The 27,571-nt window shown below is 42.2% G+C and overlaps 1 protein-coding gene and 1 long non-coding RNA gene across 4 annotated transcripts in view; one reads left to right on the plus strand and one right to left on the minus strand.

Moving 5' to 3' along the window:
• RNF38 (ring finger protein 38) overlaps positions 1-18,159 on the minus strand; it is a 104,603-nt gene extending 86,444 nt beyond the window's left edge. For 2 of the 3 annotated variants that reach the window (XM_042023523.1, XM_042023522.1), the window contains exon 1: positions 17,619-18,159. In XM_042023523.1, the coding sequence (XP_041879457.1) occupies positions 17,619-18,144 (526 nt within the window). In that variant the 5' untranslated portion in view covers positions 18,145-18,159. Of the gene's footprint in view, positions 1-3,857; positions 3,943-17,618 lie in introns of all 3 variants that reach the window. The other variant, XM_042023524.1, reaches the window with a different exon arrangement.
• A 105-nt stretch (positions 18,160-18,264) lies between these two features.
• Positions 18,265-27,571, plus strand: part of LOC121662409 — a 28,506-nt gene continuing 19,199 nt past the window's right edge. Inside the window, exons 1-2 of the long non-coding RNA XR_006015283.1 lie at positions 18,265-23,029; positions 23,087-23,268. This is a non-coding gene — a long non-coding RNA (uncharacterized LOC121662409). The remainder of the gene's footprint in view (positions 23,030-23,086; positions 23,269-27,571) is intronic.

Consider the following 27,571-nt stretch of genomic DNA (forward strand, 5'->3'; position numbering starts at 1 on the left):
AGTGAGAGGTCTCTAGCTTCAGTCCCCTGATTTATGAGGATTACTTAAAACTGCAGTTACAGAGTGCCTAAGTTATTCTCTTTGATTCATGAACAATCTGAACCACGTAAATGAAGGTTAAGTTCAAAGAAATATCTGCACATTGAGGCCATTGTGTGTGTGAAATTTTTCATTCACTTCACACTACTGTAGAACTGTACTCAATGGAAAAAAAACTTTTCTTCCTGAAAAAAACAAGTTTACTCTCTTTTTATCTTCCTCCCAAGTTCCCAAGTATATGTACCTTCATCACTGATGCCATCTCTATCACTATTTCCACATGGGGAATTTTTTTAAGAGCCAAAAATATAAAAAAAATCAATGCCGTCACTATTTACTTACTCTTACAAAGCACTTCTTTATTGTGTTTATTGTATATCCTAATAGCCCTCTAAAGACTATCAAAATAGATTGCAGTAGGTACAATGGATGACAAAAGGAGGAAGCAAATATCACCTGGAAGTTACTACACAGACAGAAAATAAGTGGTTGCAATCTCTTTGCTTTAATTTCTTGATCCCACATTAGAGCAGCACTACCAATGAGAGAAACACTTCCAGATTTCCCACATACGGTAGGCATACATCTGTAAGAACACCCAGTGAACCTGCACAGGTGGTTTACCTCAGTTAATACCTACTGCTAGTGTTAAACTGGAGCAGTACATTCAGCCACTTTAGCAGTAAGGTGGTCAGAAACCAGGTGATAATGCGCAGCTACTTCTGCTGCTCCAGCTGCAGCTTAAGAGCACATGAAGTTATTACCCTAGAAACACAGTTTTTGGCATATTCCTTATACTGTTACTGCATAACTAATAAAAGGGTGGATGCCCGATTCAGAGATTCATTGCATGAATCAGAGAAAATACACACACACACGAGCCAAATGATTTATGAACTCTGAAAAGAGCAAAGCTATCCTTATCTCCTTTAAACAACCAATGCCAGCCTAACACTCGAAAAACCACCACAAACTAAACCAGCTCTTGCAGCATGTCTTGATTTCACCTTCTTCCTCGGTATTGTCACAAAGGTCCACAATATCACACTCAATAAAAAGAAACATTGAAACACTTCTAGTAGCTGATTCAGATGGTGTTCTTTAAAGAGACTGTGCATCACCACAGTGAAAACTTCACAGAGGGACAACCTACCCAAGAGTTCATTAAAAGGCCCCACACCCACTCATTCCAGTGAAAAGCAGATCCCTTCAAACACAAATCAGAAAATTTTCTTCAAACAATACAGATGTATTTGATCACTTTGGAAAGGCTAGAAATGGACAAATTTTCAACACTGTACAAAATACAAGATGGGTCACCTACAGCAACACCGACTGATCCTTACAAACACAAGAGTTCTTCCTTGGTATGCAAACCAAGTGCTACTCAGAAAGAAGCACTTCTATATAAGCATGAGGACAGAAGTCATTTCCCTTTTCTCCTTACTCATAAACCCATGCACTCTTCCAGAAACATGGTTTCACTGCTGAGTAAAGTTTATTACTGTCTATTTCTGTCAACAACCTTGCTGACCCCTGTCCTTACATGAAAATGTGTTATTGAAGCTCCCTGTGTCCTTGTGATGGATGTGACTGCTTTCTGAAGTTTACTCTGAACATCACAGACACTGACATTTTACCAGAAGATGGGTATTAGATAGACATAATCCACTTAAAAGATTGTTGCAAAAACACGCTCAAAAATCTAGGTACTGTATTTACAAAGACAACAGAAAAAGTGCAGAAATTTCAATCAAATGACAAAGCAGCAGGTCAGTCATAAGTAGATTTTACTAAAAATCAGAGATTAGTCTGAACACTGTTTCCATCCCATTTATATTGCTGGATTATTTCTGCATCTTTGTTAGTCCTGCAGTTGCTTTCTCTCTGATGTGTGAGGGAGAAAAAAAAAAAAAAACAAAACCCAGAAAAAAACCCCAAACAAACACCACCACCACAAAACCCCCACAGCTTTCTGAAAGCCTTCAAGGTAAAGTTGAAAACCTGAAATCCCTGAAAATCTAAGCAAAATACATGATACACTAATCTATATCTACATCAAAAAGCTTCAGTTTAGCATTTCACTTTGAATTTCATTCTTTTATTTTTTTTGTAATTCCAGACCTCTCCCCAATGGCAAACTTACAAGTATATACAGCATTTTTATTTCTGACAAGTGAGTAATCTAGTAGGATTCATAGCCTTTATCTGGATTCTTCTGTATATACACATTTATTTTTTCAATATAATGGCTGCAATGCAGTCCATTTTCAATTCTGGATGCAAGCTATAGGATGAGAAACCCAGAAAACCCTTCCTTTAGGGTCAACTACATTACCCTTTTCAGCCGTAGAACTTTTCTAGGCAGCAAACTGTTTAAGCCATAAGCAATCACAAACCAAAAAATACAACATGCTGAATTCACTCTACTTCCCTGCGTTAGCTTTTCCACCCAGTTCATCATACAACTCATCTTGCTCCAGGACACCCTATGGAAAGAAGCTGTGTTTCCTTCTTCAAGCAACTGTCTTGGAGCTGTGACAAAATCATGACATCACAATCTTTGCGTAGCCAAAGGTCAGATAACACATACATACAGGTAATGTTTGTCTGCACTGGTTACCTATGCGGATAATTAGAGATTTTTTTCAAGCCATCCTGTGTGGCAAGGTTTCAGTAGCTGGCTACAGGGATAACTTCTGACAGATGATGACAGAAGCTTCCTCTAAGTACAAGAGCTAGTGCAGCCAGCTCCAAAACAGAACCACCACGGCCAAGGCTAAGCCCATCAGTGACAGTGATTGCATCTCTAAGAGAATATACTTAAGAAGGGGGAAAGACTGCTGCACAACAGCAACAAAGCAGACCCCAAGGTCAGTGAAAAAGGTGGGAGAGGAGATACTCTTAGGCACTGGAGCAGAAATTCTTTTGCAGGCTGTGGTGAAGACTATGATGAGGCAGGCTATTCCCCTGAAGCCCACTGAGATCCACGGTGCAGCAGAGATCACCTGCAGCCCACGGAAGACTCCACATCTGAGCAGGTGCCTGAAGGAGGCTGTGACCATGCTGGAAGACATACTAGGGCAGTTCACGAAGAACTGCAGCCCATGGGAAGGTCTCATGCTGGAAAAGTTGGGAGGGACCTCACGCTGGAGTAGGGGAAGAATGTGAGGAGGGAGGAGCAGCAGAGACAAGTGTGATAAACTGACCACAGCCCCCATCCCCCATTTTCTTGAGCCACTCAGCCAGAAGAGGAAGAGAAGGCTGGAGCTGAAGTTGAACCTGGGAAGAAGGGAGGGGTGGGGGAAAGATGTTTCAAGGTTTGTTTTTATTTCTCATTATCCTTCTCTGACTTTTCATTGACAATGACTTAAACCAATTTCTCCAAACCAAGTCTGGTTTGCCTGTGACCGTACTTCCTGAACCTTGTGTTATACCTTTTCTTCCCCATCCAGATGAGGAGGGTGAGTGGTAAGAGTGGCTTTGGTAGGCACCTTGTGTTCAGCCAAAGTTATCCCATCACAACATAACCTCCTTCCTCCACTGAATTTTATTTTAGTTTCCATATTGTCTCATTTTTTTTGTTCTGCACAAATGAACTATACTCCGGAATTTGCTTCATGTCTCCTAATTCAGTGACAGGCTACAGAGGTAATAGTGGATTTAGTATTTCCTTCTCTGTAGTTGCCAATTCTCAGCTTGTGATATACTCTTTGACTTAGTAAAGAATCTCATTGCTTGGTGATCTTGCCTGGCTAGTTATCACCCATTCTCACTCTGTTCCATCAGGAATTCCCACAACCCCATCACACTCTTACCTTTCTCAAGTAAACAAGACCCAGCTCTCCCAAACACTCCTACTACCATAGCTCCTTGTGCTCCAACTGATACTCATGGTAACATCTGAAAGCAAAAGCAGCAACACAGATGCACGTCAGCCAATACCTGTGACACATCCACATAGCTCAGCAGTTTTCAGTTGTTTGTCTAGCAGCTTAGCAGCCAAAATACCCCTTTGACATGAAAACTTTGAGAAAGAGAACACAAGTTACTGCAGTTACATCCAGGCTATATGGTCATTTTAAGAGACTAACTTCTGTTGATGGGGATTGTTATTACCAGTATTTTTAAACAACTGAACAAACTACCACTGTTGCTCTTAATGAAGGCATACCTCTCTCCAGCCCAGAACACAGGGCTCCCACATTTACACAAAAAGTACATACACAGATTTAAAGACACATATATAGTCCAGTTTTCTTTTAGGCGTATTTCAGCTGAAGCCAAGATCTCAGTAAGGAGCATACAGAACTGGAAGAGAAGTGTCAAAGTCGCTGGGCCATCCAGTCACATAGCAAACCATTAGCTATACAACTGCATAATGTAGACAAGTTTCACAAAAAACCCCCTCTAAGTTTACAATGCATTCAACACACATAATTCTAGGAAACCATAGAGCCAGTTTCAGCAAACCTTTTTTTTTATACCTTACATAATGCACTGAGGCACAATTAGAAGTGAAGGACTGTGGCCACTGCCAAATGGCGGATCTTTTTAAGAGACAGAGAGATGACTGTCTATATATCTGAGGTATCTAAGTTTGTGTGTCTGTCTGTGAGCATTTCCACATGCATGTGCTCTTTGTCTCTAGATGCAAACAAACTCAAAGTATGCATGTCAAAACAAAAAAGGTTAGAACTTAAGACACTGGATTTAACACTAGTCATCTCATCACCAGTGTTGAACTCTCAAGCACTCTTTAAGGTCACCAGCATGTTAATAACAGTAATAGCCAGTGGAAAAATAGAGGATAGTCAACAGAAATGTGCATGTAAAGGAGACTTTGAATGACTAACAACCTTGTGACCAGAGAGATATCCAGTTTTTGTTTCAGCACACTACCCTTTTCAACTTCAACAGCTTCTGTGTCATCTTCAAAGCAAAACAAAGCTTTCTAACAGCCTCTCCATAGTAACGAAGATCAGCCATTGGACTTGTGGAAGAAAGTCTCTTGCCCTCCTCTTTACAAATACAGATTTCAGAGTACAATAACACATTACTCGTTAAACATAGGCATAAAGAGTGAAATCTACATAGACCAGTAGATCACACGTTAATTCTGTCTTCATGATACTTGATTTACAAAGTTCAAGTATGACTATTTGTGGTTGATGGTGAGAATTATATCTACACTTCTGAAGATAGTAGAGCAATTCTGCTCCTCAAAACCTGCCTCCATCTGCTCTGTTTCACAACGCTTTCTGGAAAGGAACATCTGCAGTGCTTGGGTGAGTAAATTTAGAATTGAAGCTCTCACTACCTAAGTTTTTCCAAAACAAAATATGCTATAGCCAGAGCAAAACTCCACAAGTTCAGACTTAACCAGAGATCAGACTGCCACATTTCTTTTTAATATATACAACAACCAAAGTCCACTTCCCCTTCTTTCATAAGTAGTACATTCATAACAATAGCAGGTTGCTTCATGTGCAAAAGTCTTTCTTGGTAACACCGTAAAAAGAAAGTTCTGAGCCCAGTTTTGCAGATCATACAAAATCCTCACAAGGAATCCAAGCAGTTGAAGCAAGACAGCATTTTGTTTACTGGTGCTGAGAATCACTTTCACATCCCAGAAATGCGTCTCCCAGGACATGATTCTTCACCCTCAGCCTGCTAGCTGTATCTTCCGTTGAGCACTCTGGACAGCCCTGGAGAACACATGACCTGGTTTCCCCTCTCCTAAGACTTTGTAATAGCGCTCCCATCTTGATGTCGCTGCTCCAGTGATAACATAAAAAGCTTCAATGGTCACAAGAATGCTGAACATAATAATCTGCAAGAGGCGCAATTCAGCCCAGCAAAGGATTTTTACTACACTTTGAAATTTGTTCCTTCAGCAATAGCCTTGAAAAGGACAAGCTTAATTGGCCTGGGAGGTAGCAAAAGCAAGGAAAAAGCCTGGAAAGCCATGAGAACAATCCAGGAGGTTCCAGCATGACTCCTCAAATGAGTTGAGGGGAGCACAAAATTTTTAAACACAAGGAGCGGCAAACCCAAGACAGCAAGAGTTAGGCAGAGCAAGGTAAAAGCTTAAAATACAAATGTTTTATAGGAAATCACCTCTGAATTTCACCACATGGACTGACTGCAAGGAAGAGGCAGCTGACACACACACTCCAAAAAAGGTACCACATGGGCCCCAATGTGGCTGAAAATTTCTTTTCCGTACCACACATAGCTGCTAGGAACTTCAAATTTCAAGCATCTATAAGCTGGTGCTCTACATAAGAGAACAGGCAAGTGTATTTGTAAGCCACAATTCTCCAGATGCACTGTGTCTATAATCCAAGAACAATGGGGTTATCAGACTGAAATACTCATACTGACGAGTTACCCTGTTTCTCAAAATTGGACAAACTCTCCCAGAATGAGCATTTCAAAGGCACTTCTATGTCTGAGAAGACCATCCTTGCCCCTTTGGATATAGTGACTAAGTTAGCATAGCATAACTTTCTAGCACAGACAATCCCTAAGCAGTAACTCCAAAAGTACTGCATAATAAATATCAAAGCATGTCAGTGTACAGATATTTAACAACAGTCATAACAAATGTACTATGCAGTTTTGAAGTATTCTCATCTATTGTTCTCTAGAGAGTTCATAAGATCTTTCATGGTTATTCTAGACCTTCCTCCTAGAGAGATTCAACAAACCTTAGACAACATTTCTTCTTCAAATTGTGTAAAATCTTTAATTTTGATCTTTAGAAGATCAAAATTAAAACCAGTCCAGGTGGCAATCATTCAGGTATCTCTTTTCTGGACAATCAACCCTATTTTGAAAATCCATAGGGACATAAAAGGCCATATACTAGACATGGTGCATTGAAAAAAGAGCTCTCGTACAGTGTTGTACAGTGGTAGAATGATATCTTATGTCTTGCCTTCTAATTGCAAACTATTATACTGCTCCTTTATCTGTGTTGCTACTTGAGACCAAAAAAACCCAAAGGGCTAAACCAGCAGAAAATGGAGAAACATAAAGGTACAGAAGAGCTAAGTTGCTAGAAACAGATACCTCTCTATGACATCAGTCGCAAACAGAAAATGCAGCATCCAAGAAATAACTGATAGGAAACAAAAACTTGATGTAATGCAGAAATGTAACACTACTACAGAATAATAAATGAAACAAATGGCACAACTCTTTGTTTTAAAATGCTTTAAATCCACTTTTGCCCCAACCTAGCTGAAGACTCAGTAACTCCAGAACACTCTGGCATCATTGTTTGGCTTCACTACCCACCCTGCCACATAGCCTCCACGCAGCCCATAAACAAGAAATACAGATGATGCTTCACTTAATTCACAGTAAACAAGTCCATAAGAACATGGACAACTCACTTACTTTGAAAATTCTCTTTTATGGCACAGACTTTTTAAGAGTGATCCTCAAAGAAATCAGTTGTTACATGAACATCAGAAATAATAAAAATCTGTGTTCATGGACTCTTGTTCTGTATTTTTATGTTTTCTCCCTTCAATAACCCAGTTTGCCTTCAAATCCTTACAATTCCCATTCCCTGCAATTCCTTCAGTTTTCCTACTCCTCGAGATCCTCCATTATTTCCTATGTCCTTGTAAGACAGACCGTACACTGCAACTGTTTGGAAACAAAATACTGTCTAACTGCCCAACAACTACCTATGTCCATGGATCAATATGTCAAATGGAACAGCATCAGATCCCTTTAAGCTGTTTGCTTCAGAGAGCAGACTATCCACTACTTAACCAGTGATTTACTAGAAGTCTTTTTAAAAACCTAAAAAGCCTCCCTCAAGTTTGAAGCTATTTACAGAGAAACAGGACTAAGTTAACAAGTATGACAGCTTTACTTAAGAATGCCAATTTCACTTTTATGTGGAAAGGCAGCCTGAGGAGGTCAAATACCACAGTTTTTCACTCTTCTCCTACTTTCTGCTGTGTTCATATTTTATATTATTGACTGAATTCTTGTTTGGACCATTCTCTCTTAAAAACACTACAGAAAATTTATACACTAGTAGAGTCATCATATCAGAAAGACTGGTTTGGTAAAGACTAACAAAAAAGGATAAAAATACATCAGTGAACATATTCTTGTATTTTTTAGACACCCTCCAAGCTTGGAAACCCCTCCTCCCCCCATTGCTGAACACATCTCTCAATTACTTTATCTGGCATTTTCTGAGAGTGTACCAAGCATGACAGCAAAGACAGGACCCAACATGCCCTATACCTCTAGGACTGAAAAATAATAAAAATTAAAGTGCATACTTTTGACTGTTTTTCATAAACCAGCAAGTAAGTTAGGAAGAAGGGCTGAGAGGCAGAAATGTAGCTCTGCTTTAAATACAAAGAGCTATTGATGCTTTACCCAGAAACATTCATACATTAAATACGCATCACAAAAGGTACTGTTGAGTGTGTGGGGAAGAAGCATATGAAAAAATCAGAGTTAAAAAGCAGTCTCACAGGACTGAGGTGACATTTGTACGCCGAAGCAAATTGCGTTCGCACCATCAGTTCTGACCATGTGCAACTAAACCAGTCCCAAATTGCTGTTCCTTCTCTATTTACAATGCCTGAAGCAGGCATCCCCAGGCTAAAAGTAACACGCTCACTACAGAGTCATAGAGGGTTATTCAGGCTGCAAGAGACTGCTGGATACCCCGTAATTCAATCCCCCTGCTCCGACCAGGCCAATTTAGAGCTGTGCCTTGCCTGGCTAAGTTCTGAATCTCTCCAAAGTTGTAAGGTCCCTAATGTCCACAGTTCTCTGCTTCAGAGCGAAGAAAGGTTCTTCCTAATAACATCACATATTCAGGTGTTTCACATATTCAAGTGTTTCAGCCTGAGCCCTCTTCCCAGTCTCTTGCCCTACCAGCAAGCAAAAGTCTGGCTCTATCTTTACTTCATTTGCCATAAGAGGAGGACAGACGCCATTGGGATCTCTCAGTCAGGATCTCCTCTGGGCCATCTCTTCAACCAGGCTGTCCAATCTACCTCTCCTCAACGGTGCCATGATGCAGCCCCTACATAAGCTTGCTGCCCTCGAGCGAGCTCACTCCACTAGGTCAGTACCTGCCTTTTCCGCAGAGCTGCTACCCACCCCTTCCGCCCGCTCGTGGCACAGAGCTGTTCTGCCCCCATGCAAGACTCAGCCTTTGCTGAATGCCACAGGGTCGCCAACTCTCCAGGCTGTCAAGGTCCCTCTGAATAGCACACGGGCGCCCCAACATACTGACAGGTCCTCACCACATAATGCAATCTGTGAGAGAGCTGAGGATCACTATCCCACCAGAGAGATATGTTGTTCCATAAAAGGGTTTTTTCCAGGTTTGAAAGGTGACACAATCCTAGTCACTATTTGTAATTTTTACCATATTTACCACTTTCATAGGTCTTCCCCTTCATATTCAGAATGCCTTATCAAATAAAAAGCTGCCAAAATGCAACAAACTCTTTAAGTTATTTTTCCTCAGTGTCCAAATTATTCATTAGTAATATTTTTTTTGTATCTCATTGCATAAAAGCAGAATCAATACCCTAAGGGCACAAGAGATTGACAGTGTTTTAAAAATTGAATTAAGTTTTAATAAAGAAAATAATATTTTTCTATCTCATCCACTTTTTTCAGTCCAACTCAACAGGCCCCTATGAAGAACAACATCAAACACATCTTGAGTCTCACTTTCTTGAAATATGTCCCTGCCGTATGTACCCCAGTTCACTGATCTTTACAAGGATAATCACATATTTCTTAAGTTTGAAGACACTTGTCACACTGGTGGCTAAAAGCCTTCACTCCCAAGCCTCCAAAAATCAAAACGCATTTCTGAAACAACTCAGAAGACTAACTTGTACCCAACCTCCAAAATAATCTGCAAAAGCAATTTTCAGATAATATCACAAACACTTTATGTAAACTTGCTCAAAAACACACACGAACCACAATGATCACAGACTCACAGGGTTTCTGTGCCAAAAGGCTCAATATCCTACTACTAAATCTGCATGATAATTCTTTCCAAAAACTACTGCTTACTCTGCTTGGCTTTGGGCCATTTCAACTTACAAAAAGGAAAAAAGTGATGCCATGGAAAAGATCTATACAGAAAGCCTGCACACACCAAAAAAACACAGATAAACACATTTTTAATGGAAATTCAAAAAATCACTTCAAAATATCGACTTGTAGGCAGGGAGGAAAAAAAAACCACCACAATTCAGATCCCTCAAACATTTGCACAGGCTCTTAATGAAACTGGAAGTATCCATGTGCCTAAAAAACAAAACTTCACAGAGCAAGAACCCAAGCAGAGAGTAAACATAAATCTCTAATATTTTCACTCTGGAACCTGAATATAGTTTAGGTGCCAAGCAGCAAAAGATAAAGAGGTGATAACTTTCAGCTGTGCTGTAAAAACAGGCAGCAAATGTTTTCAAACTGTATGTTGCTGTTCCGTGGTGCAGGTTCAATCATACGGCACAGGAGCTGTTCCAAGTATCCTCCGACAGACCGAACTGTTCCATATACACAGCTAATGTTTCTAGCCATCCTTTGTGGTTTAATAGCCATTGCTCAGGCTCTTACACAACTAGAAGTCATGCAAACAAATAAACTATTTAAGGGTAGTCTTCCTAACAGGGAATTTTCCAGGCACGCAGATTATGAAGTATTTTAATAAGATTCACAGAATTCATACTTTACTCCTCCACAAGCTGGCAGAGAATTTATAACGTAACAATCTTCCTCATACCCTCCTTCCAGAAAAATGTGCACAAGCACAAATCACATTTTTTCGAAGCAGAGATCGGTAGTATTACAGGAAGAAGTGCAATTCCACCATTCATAAAGGGTATCAGAAACAATCATAAACACCTCAGTTTAAGCAATATTCTTAACTGATACTGGCTGCACACCCTTGTGCTACAGTTGTGTTCCTTACACAGAAGAACAGAAATTCAGTTAAAGACTTATGTAAGTTTTTCAGGGGGTTATTTTGCTGGAATTTTGTGGGGTTTTGGTTATTTGGTGGTTTTTAGGCTTGGTTTGATTTTTGTAATTGAAATGCTAGAGTATGTTTCCTTTAATATTTTAATTTCCCATTTGGGATTGTCCTAGAAGCTGGTGACCAAGTCCAAATGCTTAGAGATGTGAGCTTTGAAATACTACAATGTTGCATTGAAGGCTGGTTATTATGACAGCCCATGTTCAAGAAAACCACACCAGCTGCCAGACAATGCAGCAAGCAACACAGATTATTTGTGTAGATGCAGAACTTCAGTCATTACAAAAGACATTAGAGAAACATCTTGACACACCTTCCCACCAAGAGACTGATAACAGATGTTACTTTTTCATGCATCAAGGTAGCAAAGGGCTTGCATGACACATGATGCAGAGACCCAACCTAAACACAGTGCCAGGGATAATGGGAACAGCAACTCAGGAGCATAGAGCTGTGATGCCAGGCTCTTCACTGAGAAAATCTAAGGAAAATTGTTTTAAGAATGAACATTTGGAGCATGTGTGTGCATTTCAGAAGCTCAGAAAACACAGTATATCATACTTGCTTAAAATAGTTGTGAAAATACCTATGACTTACTGTTTAAAAAACTTCCTGCATCTTTCCTTAAGTGAAGTACGCATTCTTTGCCCTACATTACACATCAAGCAACTTCCTGAAGGAAGCTTTATTTTAAGTCATCAAAGCACAAGAACAACAGTATTTTTCCCATCAAGAATGGAGGGTCTTTTCTTTATGCAAGGAATTTCACCAAGCATTTACTGTACTTCACGTACACAAACAATAAAAAAATGGTTTAGAACAAGCATAGAAGAACACAACCAGAAGGTGTTAAAAAAAAGGCATTAAAAAAGCCATAACATAAAATAAACAAAACCAAGTAAAACAAAGGTGGGGGAAAGCAGTACTATCGTATTAAAATATTCATGTAAAGGGAGCTCCCGGTGTGCCACGGTTCAACCCTGACTAAGCACCAGCAGCAGCCCTCCATCACTCTCCCCCTTTGCCACTGGGAGGTGAGCGGGAATCAGGAAAGGTAAAACTCGTGGACTGAGATAAGAACAGCTCAGTAATTGAAATAAAGTAAAACCAAAACAGCAATAATGATACAGTATTATAATTATAATTAAAAGGGAGATGAGGGGGTGGGGGGAAAGGGGTGACCCAGGACTAAAACCCAAGAGAAACAAGTGATGCACAATACCATCACTCACCACATGCTGACTGATGCCCAGAGTGCCTGCAAGGAAGAAAATTAACTCTATTCCACCCAAAACCAGAACAAATTCGCGCAAAATTCGTAACACTCTCTCTTATTCTGGTACCCTACCTTCCTGTTAACCCATCCACATCTTGCATCACACGAACACTGACAACCCTTACATTTAGATGACACATCTCCATTTGAACTTCTAATATGAAGCAGATGGCATACAAGACCATTTAAAATACCTAAGGTGCAAGACCTAACAGAAAAGGTGCAAAGCTATTGGTTGAAAAAGGTTTAAAGCCTATCTTTTTCATGGAAAAAAAGAAGAAAGAAAAAAAATTGGTCAGAAATATTTTGTCTGCATGTGGATTTCATTTTGCCAAGATAATTTGTGGGGGAAAAAAGGGCTGTATAAGCAACAAAATTAACTATAAAAAGGCAGAGAGAAAACACCTGAACCCCACCATTACTTTTTAATTGAACACAGCTTTTCCAAGAATTTACAACGTTCTCAATCATGCTTATTAATATTCTTTAAAGCAGTTTCCCATTTTAACCTTTCTGTGACAAGGCAAACATATTTCTCAAACTCATTAGCATGATGGCTTAGACCAAAAGGATAATTCTGATTATTTCATAAGCAGATGTTGCAAAGCAGAGCATGCATTTCCAAATTAAAGACATATCTATGGTCTTCTTGCTATTATAAACTGAAATTTGTACTTTAGAGAATATTCTGAATTTTTTATTTCCATGCTTTTGTATATTTTACATCTAATATATGGCAGATTAGGAAAGGATCAAGTTGTTCATACTCTATGAATTACAATTAAAAGAACTGTATATTAATTTTATATTATGTATTTTACTTAAAATAGATTTATTTCAGTCTCACACTATCCTTAAATACTTATGTTGGGGGTGGGGGGTGGCAGTATATCAACACTTGCTAGCATCCACTTGAGCTGCCTTGATGCTGGCACCCAAAAGGCACACCTCCAAAGAACAATTTCAGGCCATAAAATTATAATTTCCAGTTCCTATAAACACTACAAAGTAAAAATGAAATAAAAATATAGAAGTGATAGTCACAGAGCATGGCTAAAAATAAATGCATATTATCTGAAAATAATTGTTAAGGAAGTACATTTGCATTTATTTCCCAAATTAATCCTATAAATATGCAACTCATATCTCTTATAACCAACTTCTTGAAACAAACATTTATTATATGTCTGTTAACATTAATTCTGCAATTACTACAATCTATTCAAAGTACAACTAATTTATGTAAAAAACAAAGCCTCCTATCTTCCTTTATAATTCAAAAGTAGCAAAACTAACATACCAACATTATAATGAATAATTCTGATATACTAAAGGTAATTGCAATCTCGTGTCCAAAACAGATCATGTTCAAACATGCAAAGTAATAGATTTACAATATTGTGGTAATTCTAACCAAGAAGTACCATCAAGCCATTTCTTTACATCACCCTTTGACCAAATTAAGATGGAGATGCTCCAATGATAGTTTCTGGTTTTGGTGGGGCTTTTTTTTGTTTGTTTATTTTCTCTTTAATCTATCAAAATCAATTGTTACTCTTGAAAAGTCTCCACATACTGAACACACTTCACTTGTTCCTACCAAGAAGCTATCTTTCCATCTCACTTTATTTTATATGGTTATAAAGCTGTGAAGGCATCACCATGTCATAAATAAAAAAACTAGCATCTATCTCCAAGCATGCCAGAATTAAATATGACTCTCACTGTAAAGCCACATTAACTGCTCTCCAGTTCAAGAATAAAACCACAAATACCACACAGAGATGGTATAACTATGCACAACTACTAAAAGCACAGAAGTTTGTATGTGTCAATATGAACACACAATTCTATTACAGCTGCTCAGCATATACAGCATTAAGCTGTGTATTAATTCAGATTTCTACTGCACTTTACTGATTCATACAATCTTTACAAGAAGTCCAACTTCCCACGTTCTACAATCAACTATGTTTGAAAACTGGCACTAATCCTTTTGGCAGAAGTTTCAGCTTCTCCAAACTGAAAGACTTAGCAAATGCATAGCTATCTGCCAAAATAAGCACCTTCCATTACCCCTCCTAATATAGGACTTAACCTCGTGTGCACCTTAAAAAACAACTAAACTAACTAAAGACTTAGCAACAGAAGGAGAAAAAGCAATATTAAATAAACTTATCAAAGCTCATCAGGTGACGTCCAAAGAGCTGATACGAGTAACAAAGATGTTTAAGAGCAAAGCTGTTTTCGCCAGTTATGGACATAACACTGTATCTTAAATAGAGCAAAAAACATTCAAAAGCTATCTTTCCTTTCCAGATGTTGCAAAACCTGAGAACACCAATACAGACCTTAAAAACAAATAAACAAAAAACCCCAAACCAAAATAAAATGCAAAAACACTAAGAATTTCCACTACAGACACCCTTTTCCTAGCTGACAAGTCCTCCTCTAGGCGAATTACTCTTTTTCACCAAGGAGATGTAGGTATCCCAGGAGAGGCAAAAAAACTTTATGGACAGTGAAATGCCTTTTAAGATCAGGATCAATTTTCTGAATGAAGCAAAGAATCAGCAGCATTTCTAGTCCAATATCCTTTCACATTTGATAGTCACGAATGGCGACTTTCTATTCTGTTGACACATACTGGAAAAAAACACAAAAGAAACAACAGCAGAAGAGACCCAACCATCACTGAACATTTTTCTGCTGGGAGAAAAGACATAGCAAACATTCTCTTAACCTTGCATGTAAACTACAGCAATTTCATTACCCCTCGATGTTTTAAGATTAGATCACAATACAGGTTTTTATTTAAAGTTAATATATTATGATCAAGAGTACGACTAAGAGGATGCTCAGCAAAACAATCCAAGTTTGGCCCTGATGCCTGAGTTTAGTGCATCATTCTTTTCCCTGGTGACAAATATTTGACTGAAAAAGGTAGGTAGACCTTCACGAAAAGACTTTCCCTTTGGAGAAAAGGAAGGAAGCAAGCAAGGAAACACTTCTCATGCCCAATCTAGAAATCTCCTGGCTTTGTCTGAAAATTATGACACTATTTCAAAATTAGAAGAGGATTTACATATCATACTATTTGAAAATGCTTCATGTATTTTTGAATGATGACTGGCCACAAACATTCACCTGCTACTGTGACTTAAGTATACTGTAAAACTTAACCTTTCAATCTGGGTGTCTGCAAGAGCTCTTTTGAGCAAAATCGTTACAGCTATTGCAATTACCATTAAACGCGGGACTTTTAAGGGCTTTTAAACTAGTGCTAGTGAATACCAAGACTTCAGCACAAACCCAAAAAAGGCCCTTTTGGAAGAATAAAAAGTCCACCATTCCCTAATCTAACACTAAGGTCTTTGTACACTAGGCCTGTGAAGAATTCATTAAATGATAAAAATTATAGTTCTTTCTCCACCATGACTTTCCAAATCACAGAAAATACAAAAGCTTTTATCTCCCAACAGTAGCATACTAGGTCAATTTGTTTATAGGATTGCTAAGAGCTTAAGAAGATTAGGAGAGGTTTTGAGATCAGGCTTTAAGATAAGTTTATCATCTACACCAGGAATGTCCACGCAATTTTAAAACAAAAAGTTGAAATAGATCTTCATCAGGTAAAACCTCCTTTTCCAAATAACCTATACTGGAAAAATATTTTTCTTCAATGTATTTTATTTGGAAGGCCTGGGAGAGACTAATCTGCCCCGTGTACTGTGTGGTCTCAGGACACCGAAAAAGCTGCTTTTGAACTATATAACACAATGCAAAGGTAAAAATTCAAGTTCTCCCTCAACTGTCTGCATTGTAATCCTTTACTATGTTGTCAATCACGAATTTCAAGAGGAGCTTGTCTATAAAACCTACTTCATTTCAGAGCAAGATTTCTATCAGTATAAACACCCATACCATAGACTCTGGTAAATCACCCAACTAAGTGCCCAAGACATAAGCACCACTAAAAATACATTCTAAGAAAAGACTTAATTAGACACCCCGTTTCTTCACCCTCCAGGCCCAAAGAATGATGTCTTGTTTTCTGACCTTCTCCCACACCACTTCCTAATTAGTAACTTCATATATGCATAAACAACTTCATTCTGGCTGCCATTCACAAAGAACAGCTTAGGAAAACATCTAAGGCCCTGATCCCAAAACCACACAGACACGCGTTTAAATATAAGCATGTGGGAAACTCTAGCACAGCCTTGGAAGCGGCTCTTGTGTTTGACTATAAACAAGCACACCAACCCATATGTTGGGACCATAGTCCTGAAAACATCGAAGCTTCAGGATGAATGAACCACATGTGCAAAACCAGCTCCTGAGAGGGACCCTCCTGTGGGGGCGGTTTCTAAGAGGAAATCCAAGAACATGTCTATAGGATTGACGATGAGAGCCCCGAAGACACTCAAGAAGGGTCTCACAAGGCAAGAACCTGACTTGCAAATAGCATTTTGGAGCTCCACGCAGGAACTTGATATGACCGGTCACTGTGCTCCGTGAATTCCCGCAGTTACCGGCAGCCCGCTGCGAGGGGCGGAGCCTGGCTCCGGGCACGGACACGGACACGGACACATCGCCCCCTCTCTCTCTCTCACACACACACACACACACACAAAAATCCTTCCAGGAGCGGGGCACAGCCGGCAGGCTGCAGCAGGCCGGCGGCCGCTGCGCAGAGGAAGGAGGGCGGCAGAGCCGGCGAGGCCCCAGCGCTGCCCAGGGCACATCAAAGTGTGATGAGGCGCAGGAGAGAGGACGAGCGCGCACGATGCCCCGCACGGCGCAACCCCTGCGGCTGCGCCGGCGGGCAGGGGCGCGGGGCTGGGGAGCGCTGGCGGCAGCAGCGCGCAGCCGGAGGCGCCCGCCCGAGCGCCAGCACTGCGGGCCGCCCGCGCTTCGCACCGCCGCATCCCGACCGACCGTCGGGGAAAGAGCCGTCGCTGCGCCGGCCACCGGCGCAAAGGCGGCCCCGAGCACTTCGCTGCCGGCCAGGCGACACATGGCCTGCCGCCAGTCGCCGCCGCGATTCGCCACGCCGTGCTCAGAACAGCGGGAGTTTGCCCTCCATCCCATCCCGTCCCGTCCCGCCCCGCCTGTGGCCCCCACCCGGGGACGGACCCCGGGCGCTGCGGAGGGCAAGTCCGCGGCCCTGCGGGCCGGCTGCGCTGCCAGCCGGGGGTGGGACGCCCGGACCCAGTCCCCGTCCCCCGGGGCCCCTCTCCCGCTCACCTGGTGGCGGGGCTCTGACGCCCGGGCCGCCGCGGGGTGCGCCGTGCCCGGCGGGGCTGCCCCGGCCCTGGCTTCGCGCTCCCGCCTCCGGCAAGCTCGGCCCGTGGAGGGGCGGCGGCGGGCAGAGGGCGGCGGGCGGCGGTAAGCGACCGGAACCGCCGCTCATGGCGAGTCCCGGGAAGCCGGACCGGGAGCGGACACGGGCGCGGGTCCGGGGGAGTGCCGGGAGAAGGGAGGCAGCCGAGGGGGAGGTGGAGGCGGCGACGGCGGCCCCAGCAGCGGGGGAGGAGGCAACGGAGGAGGCGGGGGGCGGCGGAGGGGAGGAGGAGAAGGCAGGCAGGAAGGGGGCGGCGGAAGAAGCCACCCATCTGCCGCGCCGGCCCGCCTCGCCGGCCTGACGGAGGTGCCGCTCGCCGCCGCTCTCCTCGCCGCGCGGAGCGGCGCCGCGGTCTCGCCGGCGGGCAGGGGCAAGGAACCCGGCGTCGGGCTGCGCCCCGGGGGCTGCCGAGCGGGCGGCCACCGGCATCGCTTCCCGCTCTGGCCGGCCGGCGGCAGCCGCCGCCCCGGGAGCAGCCCCACCGCGGGCACGGCGGAGCGGTCAGCGCCAGCGGGGACGCGTGGGTGGCTTGGGCGGCGTGGGGAGACTCCGGCCGGGGCGCAGCTCACCGCCGGGCGGGGGGAGACGGTGCCCAGCCGTGCCGGCCGCTCCAGCGGAGAAGCTGCTTACTGCTGCCGCTGAGGAGGAGGAGGAAGTCTCCCCGCCTGCTTCCTCCCTCCCTGCTTCCCTCCTTCTCTCCCTGCCTTCAGCCCCAGCGGCCCGCCGGCAGCCCGGCGCCTCCCCAAGGCCTCTCGCCGCTCGCAGCAGCGCTGCCGCAGGGCGTGACGACCCGCGGGGCGCGCACAGGCGCGGCCGCCCCGCACTGCGGCGGTGCCTCCTCGGGACAGAGGGAGCGGGGTCCGTTCAGGGGCCGCCGGCGGGCCGCGGCCCTCCCCGAGCAACCCCTGCGCACAGAGCCTGGAACCATCCTCGCCCTGTCCCGCGTTCCGTCTCCGCGGGCACGGGCACCGCCGCGGGCCCTTCGCCCTCGCTGTCCGGTTCCGCGCCCACCGAGGCGGAACGGCGCTGCGGGGACGGGGGCGACAGCCGGCGGGCAGGGGGCAAAGGTCGCGATCGACGGGCGAGCCGGCCCCCACAGGCACATGTAGGGAGCGGGGACCGCCCCATCCAGGCGTCAGCGGGGGGCGGTGGGTACTGGTCCCTCACAGGGACACACCGCGCCTGCCGGTGTATGCAGCAAAGTCAAGGATGTCGGTAAAGGGATAGGTTAAGGACGGGGATATCCTTAAGCTGTCACGGTGACGCCGGTTTATTCCTTCGTTGTCAAATGAACAACATTCTAACAAATGCGTTTACATGAGAAGTCACCAGGAACGCAACTAAGAGTTTCTCTGGAAGTGAGGGAAATGCCTCTGTGCGTGCGTCCGTGTGTCCCTGAGATGCGGAGATACAGCTGCGTGTGCAGTGAGCCCAGCGGGTTTGGTTCTCCGGAAGAGTAGAATAGTGGGGAAAAAACCACATGCATTAACCAAGAAAATTCACAGCGAAGTTTACTACTTAGAGGGGTGTACTTGCTGTCCTCAGCTGTACAGCAGTAATTCTCTGAGATCTAAATGTGCTGACAGAGAATTCATTTCATTGTGCACATCACAGCAGTGCTGCCGTCTCCTGTGCAGTGCTGTGACTGGGAAATGTTTCTGCAAATCCTGCGTTTGCCAGCATTGCCCCACTGTGCCAGTCTTTTCCCTCATTCCATGTCATTTGGTTGAGGTTTTCATCCAGTGTGGGAGCAGGTGACCGTGACTCCCCAGAGGATTAACAACTCTGGGGTTTGTAGCAGGCTATTGATATGATTCTTGTGTCCCAACAATTTTTTTAAGGTCATTCAAAACCTTTCAAGATTTTTTTGCTTAAGTGTCATGGAGTGTTAGTTCTCCAGCCCTGAAACAGGAAACAACTTGAACAGCTCCTATCTCCTGATTCTATGGAACATGAGGGTCTGAAGTACCTTCCACTTCACCTTTCCGAGGTGTCTGCACCTCTTTCAGATTGCTGCTCTCTGGCATGCACATGCAGCCTGCATGAAGCTCCTGGCAGTGGACAGCTGGCAGAAAATGATGAACAGAGCCATTATTGCTTTTATGATGATTCATTTTTCACTCACTTCCTGGGGGGAAGTTGCTTTAAAACTACTCCCATGCTGAAGGTAATACCTAAAAGTGCGCTGTCGCACAGACTTCCTTTTTTGTGAGCCCTCCAAAACCAGCAAATTTGAATACTAATTTTACACTACAGGAAAGGTGTGAAAATAGCACAGGTCCTTCAGCTAAGACAATCTTTTTAATCTTCCTGTATGTAGATTGTTTTCCAGAAATAAGCGAAGCTATTTCTTGCAGTATGAAGCTACTTTAACTATCAGTCTAGCACACACTCCAGGCTACCGGCTGTCTGGAAGTTCAGGAAGGCTGTTTTCTGTGCAATTTGGGGCAGGAGTCTTGCAGCCATAACCTGACAGTGGTGGTGCGCTGCACTTCATTTTCTTCTGGAGCTTTGGTGTTCCATTTTCCTGTTGGTTCTAAATTTAAATAAAGCCTTTTCAAGATAGCACCATTGCAAAAGCTAGATCCAGATTTTTTTTTCTGGAGTGTCATTTTACTCAAGTAGGATAAGAGATACTACCTTTAGTCTAATGCCCTATTAGGGTAAGTAACACATTTGGAGAACAGGCAAACTTTTAGCAATGTACAAATATCCTTTTTCAGATCTACTTAAGGTCTTCAGGTACTTAAAGACAAGGTTTTATCTAAGGTTTCAAACAGATCCAGGGAAAAGTTACAAGAAGCTTTTTTTTCCCCCCTTTGTTGTAATTTTTGTTTTAAAGTTTACAAATTTGAAATGCTGCAATGATCAGAGAGCCACCGCACTCAGTATTTTAGGCTTCTTCTTGCTTCAGGTGAATTCAGATTTCACTGGTTTGAGTTAGATCATTACAAGAAATCTGACACTGATGCAAGCTCTTTGCAGAACAGGAATGCTTTTCTCCCAGCCTCATAACCAATTCTGCCTAAAAAACAATACAAAATTGGAGTCTAGGTTTCCATACCTCTCCCAATGATCTGGAAGAATCAGTTACATGTATGATTTTCAGGGTTCTTACTGTGATACAATGTTGAAAACTCTGAGATTAGATATATTGTTTCACTAAAAATTGACAAAGTTAAACATCCACTGTGCCCGGAGTATCTCTTAGATGCTGGTAGCAGCTGGAGTGGTATAAGCCAGACTTAGCAATGGGATGATTTCTATCAAGAATCCTTCATTATCTCTGTTTTGTTTCTATTGGTGCTGCTGAAGTGCCTGATTGTTAGACAGACATATAGAAAAAAATTTACTGCAAGTAAGTCTGGCAAGATTGAAAAAACTCATTATGGACCTTGAAAATTGATATGATAACTGACCTGTGGGATCCCTCAAAGGCACTGGGGAGTAGTCACCTCAATAGGTGAAACAACCTGTAACTCAGGTGGACATCATCCTCATGGTTGATGTTTACTACAGGCCACCAGGTCTAGGGGAGGATGTTAGTGAAGTGGTTTTACTTCAGCGACAGGAAGATTCACACTCCAAGCTCTGATCCTGATGGGGAGGCTTCAACCACTCTGAATTTGCTGGGAAAGCAGCACAGCAAGCTGTAAGCAGGCCAGGAGACTCCTGGAGTGCCTTGAGGTCTTAATCCAGGTGATAGAAAGCCCAACCAGAGGAGAAACTTTACTACAGTAATAAGAATAATAAGAAGGACTTCTGCAAGTATGTGGTCAGAAAAGGAGACCAAAGAAAATGTAAGCCCCCAATAAATAAGACAGGATAACTGGTCTGATACAGAAAAGGCTGAGGCACTTAACATTTTTTTGCCTCAGTTTTCAGTGGTTAACTCTCTTCCCACATCTCTCAAGCCCCTTGCACCTAATCTAAATTAACCCTTCTTTGATTTAGAGTAACTCTTCTCCAATAAGTTTTGATTTGTACGGAAAAAATTTGCAGTTCAAATGAGTATGAGAAATACAGTGTGGAAGGCACAGTGCAGGCAAAAGGATAGGTGGTTTCATCGTGCATTTTACTTTATCACTGGCAGGATGTTTCTCATCCTTTCAGTTGGTGCTCTGGATTAAGGCTGATAGTCAGGCTCTATGTAGAGTACAAGAGTTTTGCCCTGTGGTCACACAGGTTTCTCACAAGAAACCCGGGTAAAACAACTTCAGTCATTCTGAATTTCTTATACTCTAGTCTTCAGTTATATTAAAATGCACGTCAAAGGGGGATGTTGTGAAGTCCTTCCGTGTTACAATGGAGAGTATGGTGTTGTTTGTAGTAGATATTGCAGCTTTATCCCACACTGTAAAACACCATGCATGCATCCCTCTGTTTCTGAACAAGTAGTAGCAGAAATATGGGCCAGCTTTTTCAAATGACTATTACACATGGTGGCTAATATTTAAACCCCATATGATGTTACATGATTGTCATAGCTACTGAGTAATGGTTGCAGAGTATAGCCAGACTGAGCAGAACATCAAACTGAAGAAAAGTAGACCCACTATTGCAGTGTTGAAGTGCAGATGTAAAAGCTAACCTTTAGGGAGTTAGACTCCTAGACTGTGTTCACTCACCTCCTGCTCAGATTTTGGCTAGCATGTATTGAAGGGACAGTCATGGGTGGTCTCATGGGGAAAGTGGGAAAAGGTGCACCACACCATTTGGCCCACAGTTTACCTCATGCAAATACATCCCTGGCTGTCAATCTGTTGCAAACAGCTGCTCCTTTATCCCATAGCAATCTAGTTGATACTTCACATTACAAGTTACCTTCTAACGCTATCTGTCCTGTGGATTGATGAAAGAATTAGATAATTGAATTGATATGATTTTGCATTGATATTGATAGAAGAACTGCTATCATGAATATTATCATGAATTGATAAAAGGAGTAGAGGAGTGGGGAATTGTTATCAAGTCTCATTCTCCCTGTGTAGCTGCCAGTAAAAGAAATGTCATGGCACATGGCAACTGACAGTAGATTACAGAGCCTTGAACAGTGTCCCTGAACCACCCACTGCAGCTGTTCCCAGGAAAAGTGATATAGTTAATATTCTTAATGAATAAGATGCATGTACTGAACAACACTAGCAGTATACTTTAAATACCTTGTTGTGGTATCCAGGAAATCAGGAGAGGATTCAACGCCTATCACTGAAAAAACACTGAGTCACTTTGCTGGACTTTCAAGGGAAAGGAATAAGGGAGACTGTGGATACTGTGAGAATGAAACTAGTCATTACTGAGGCTTGGATACTTAGTCTTCTAAGCATCTTCTTAAGATACTTAGAAGTGTATCTAAAGAAGACTTCTAAAGAAGACTTAGTCTTCTTTCTCCTCCACTAGGAACTGATAAATGAACAAGTGAAAGCTGTCATTCAACCTGCATACCACAGAAAGTAACTATCTAGAAAGTGTATTAAGCATTCCCTGGAACTTTATGAATACACAGATGATGAGGTGCTGTAACTGGAGACAATGTTGACAACATCTAAAAAGGTAGGATGCTTCATGTATCAGGCAGTGGTAACCCTTGCATTGAGAAATCTTGTGTTCTATCATGTAAACCCACAGAAATTGTTAAACTCTGCAGTAATTTTGACCATGAGGTGCAAATATCAAAAATCTCACGTCAATGCCAGTAGAATTCTGGACTTTAAGTTGGCCTGTACTCTTAGGACCAATATGGAACACAGCATACTCTCAAATTGAAGAACTAGGAACCTTAAAAACCAGATATGGAAAGGCTATTATGTAACAAAAACAAGTGACTGTTGCAATCAACCATGATACCTGCTGGAACTTTTCTAATCGCAGCAGAAATTCAACAAACTGCTGGATATCATTGGTGTGATATTTTTATGGGATTCACACCATCTGCATCCGGCATGTTACATTTTATATTACATCCTATGATCATTGCATTATTGTGTTCTATTTTATTAGCTTTTTTATTCTTATGCTGATGTGTTTGCTTATTGCTTTTCTCTCCATGTTGAAATTATCTCACATTTAACGCATCGGTTGTTAAATGATTGCCTGCCAGTGAGAATACTATGTCCTTCCAGATGTTGCATCGTAGGGTATTAGAAATGTATTTATAATCAACAGAAGACCTGCAAGGACTACTTGAAAGCTAGGTTTATCTTTGCTTATTCACTGGCAGGGCTACAGAGCCTGGCTAGAAGGAATAATCAGTATGCAGTCCTGAACTGTGGTCAAATGTCAATTTTTAATTTTTTTTTCCACAAAATGCCTTTAAATATCATGGTACCTTCCCTAAAGACTAGAGAGGTCCAGGAACGGAACAAGCAGATGTTTGATTCAGAACAGAAGGATTATCAGTCATAGTGAATGGAGTTTAGTTACAGAGTGAGAGGAGGACAGGCTAGAGTAATACACCTTGAGCTAGAGCTTTGACAGAACATTAGAACTGGTGGTTTTGTTTAGGTGACAGAATTTATTGTCTGCCTTGTTTAATGTTTCACTGGTTTTGTGTGTACATTCCCATCAAATACACACGGAAGTAATTTCTCGTATCCCAGGCTGAAGTTTCCTGAAGAAATAAAACTAGAAATTTAAAAAACAGGTTTGAATGACAGAAACCATCATTAGTGGCTGTGTGGGTCTGAGGCACAAAGAGAATTTACAAGATGTCTACATTCAGAATTGACAGGCTCTGACTCTCAGTGCCTCTGGAGGCTGCATTTCACTCTTAGGCATATTTAACAAGTAGTAGAGAAATTTCCCATTCATCCACCAAAACCAGAAAACACACCTACAGAGGGACTAATTATACTGTGACATTTATCTCCTTGCTTGACAGAGCTACATATTTCATTGATGCACGTACTTTTTTTTTTTTTTTTTTTTTTTTGCTTTCACATGCCGTATCACTTCAGTGAAAAGAAAGGATTCTGCCAAGAGAGCAGTAGAACATCTGTCTCTGTTAATGGAGAACCTGGACTGAGTTTCCTTCTTTTCTCCAGTTAGACCCCAACAAGTGAATTAGCATTTCCATGTGAATGTCCATGTGTACAGAGAAGCAAATCAAGGATGAGGTGGCAAAGATTGATGTTGCTTGTTTTGACTACTAGTCTTTGAAGGCTTTGTTATTTACAAATCAGAAAATACTGACTAGAAAATTATCAAATTCAGATATTGTCACCAATATATGCATATACATACATATATATACATACATACATACATATGTATATGTATATACACTTATATTTATATATGCATCTACTATGAAGTTGACTGAGGACTGAGACAGAGTCAGAGGCATTTGTACTTAAGCCTTTAAAAACTTTTGAAATCTTGATGGAGTTAAGACGACCTCACCACCTTCTGGAATTAGTGTGAGATTCTCTAAGCCAATTCATTTTCGTGGGTTGATTTAGGTTCAGGCTAAGGCTCCTGCTGGTGTTTGGTGAATGGCTGTAATGGGGGGATGGGGTGTTTGTGTGTGTGCATGAGCACATGTGGATGTCCATGTGTACAGTCTGTATAACCATTTTCCATCCAGAGTGAGTTTATGAAAAAACAAACCTGGATGCAGAAGGAAAAAACCCCAGGCAATTCCAGAGTCTATTTGTCAAGGAATACAATGGAAGAAACTAAAAGAAGACTTTGTGGTAAAGTGTTGGCTGACATATGAGCAAAGAAGATGGTAATTGATCGTCGTTGTGTTTAGGCAAGTAAGACTATATTACTGAAGAATGCACAGCTAATGACTGCTTCATTGTACTCCTTGGGGTGAATTAAACATGTGTTTTTACTTAAGTATAAAGAGATCTAATGGGAAGAGCCTTGGACACAGTCCTGCTGTCACTGATGGTTCTCCAAGGAGTCTATAAAGATGCAGCATGAGCTGAATCTGAATGTACATTTGCACCTGCAGCCACCATGTGATGGTTGGCATGGAGCACCTCAGCCCAGCATTGGGTTAATTCTCCAGCAACTGTTCCACCTACCAAAGTGGCCCCTGACCATTTGAATTACATGATCCCGCAACATCGCACTGGAGCATTTCTGTTCTCATCAGCAAGGGAACCTTCACTCCTTTACATGGTGGTTGATCTGTTTTTTGGCGTTCCTGCTTCCAGTCATTTTAACCAGTTCTGCAGTTAAGTCTTCTTGTGAACTACGCCAGGTAATTCCTCTGTCACAAATTGCTATTGCTGAGCAGTTGCCATTTGAATTTTTCCTTCATGACAAAAGTCCCTTTTGGTTTGATCAGGGCAAATCATCCACGTGTCCCCAGACTGGCTGTTTTAAGACTAAGGCTATAGAAGTGTTGTACATATGCAACCATGAGGAATGTACATAGTTCTGTGGGGTGGTAGAATTTATTGTCTGCTATTACTTTCAGATGTATGAGACAGAAAGACCCCTCAGGTGCATTCAGTCAACATGTGGAGACAGTTAAGCAGTGAAGTGTGCGATAGTTTAAGTGTGCTCTGTCTTACCCAATTTCTTAATGATCTCTCTGTGGAGAGCCCTATTTCTTCTGTAAAATCATCTCCAGAGCATGGTGCTGCTTATGGTTTGGTTGAAGGAGGCAGGACAAGGCTCTAAAAGGAGGCTCCCTCCCTGGATGATATGCTTGATATATAATGAATATTTTAATTTCTCTTTGACTGAGATGTCTTTCCCTCCTGATCAGTACAATCCTGCCATATCTCAGGATAGTAGATTTTCTGGAGGAGTTTGGCCAAACCAATGCCGTTATATTACTGTCAGCATGTTATTGATCTGCTCTTCCACTGAGCCCTTTTAAAGCCACTTGGCTAACCAGATGAAAGGGACACACTGGAGGACCACAACTCTTTGATTAATACCTAAAACAAAATGTCATTTGTGGCTTTATCAGTATGGTTTATGAGTAACATAATACAACAGTGGCTGGTGCTGAAACAGCTTGAACAGCTCACATCCCTCAGATGTTTGTGAGAAGATGTTTGTTTGCTGGCATTTGATTTGCACCAGCCTAGAGTGACTGATAGTGCAGGGCAAGGTATTATTGTAACAGATAGCAGATAGATCATAAGTCTGCATGTAGCAGAATTGGGAGTATGCAAGTTTCTGAGAGGGTTTTGTGACAGAACACACAATATATCCAGACAGTGAGGAACAAATACTCCCAAGCATCAGCTTTCACTTGTGTATCAATAAGAATACAAATCTTCCAAGGTCTCCAAAGGTCAATTTCTTGTTTCAGTGGTCAATAAGATATCAAAAGAGAGTCCAGAATCACTGTGTCAGGCATGGATATAGGAACATACATATGCACTAACATGTACAAATACAGCCAGAGGCATAAAAGGATGAAACAGAGTCAGGATATGTAGAAACGTCATAATCTCTGAAAACTCCTCTGTAAATAAGATGTCAGTCCTTTTTTTTTTTTTTTTGAAAAAGAAAGAAATCCAAAAATGCTTTTGCCAATAAGTAGTCATGATCGCTGCTAAGTGGGACACAAATGCCACTCTGCTTATTGCTGCTTCTTAGCTCGTCACTAAAAATGGCCCAAGCAGATGAGTGCTGCTCTCTGCAAAATGCAAATTCCAAATCTGCACTGCTGGCTATAGCTTAATGCTAGGAACTCTAGTGTTCTTCATGCTTTCAGCACATAGAAGAACATCAACTGTGTGAGGGACTACTGTTACAGTCTTCATTTTGAAGATGTGGGCTGATTAATGCAGTGAAAGCTGCTTACTCCCCCTCCTTCTCCTGTCCTCCATTCAGGCCAAGCAAGATCATGTTCTGATGAGAAACTGGAAGTCATTGGACAACT

Source organism: Corvus kubaryi, unplaced genomic scaffold, assembly GCF_017639235.1.
Source record: "Corvus kubaryi isolate FWS band 111438036 unplaced genomic scaffold, C.kubaryi_AGA036_p1.0 37249, whole genome shotgun sequence".
Lineage (NCBI taxonomy): Eukaryota > Metazoa > Chordata > Aves > Passeriformes > Corvidae > Corvus > Corvus kubaryi.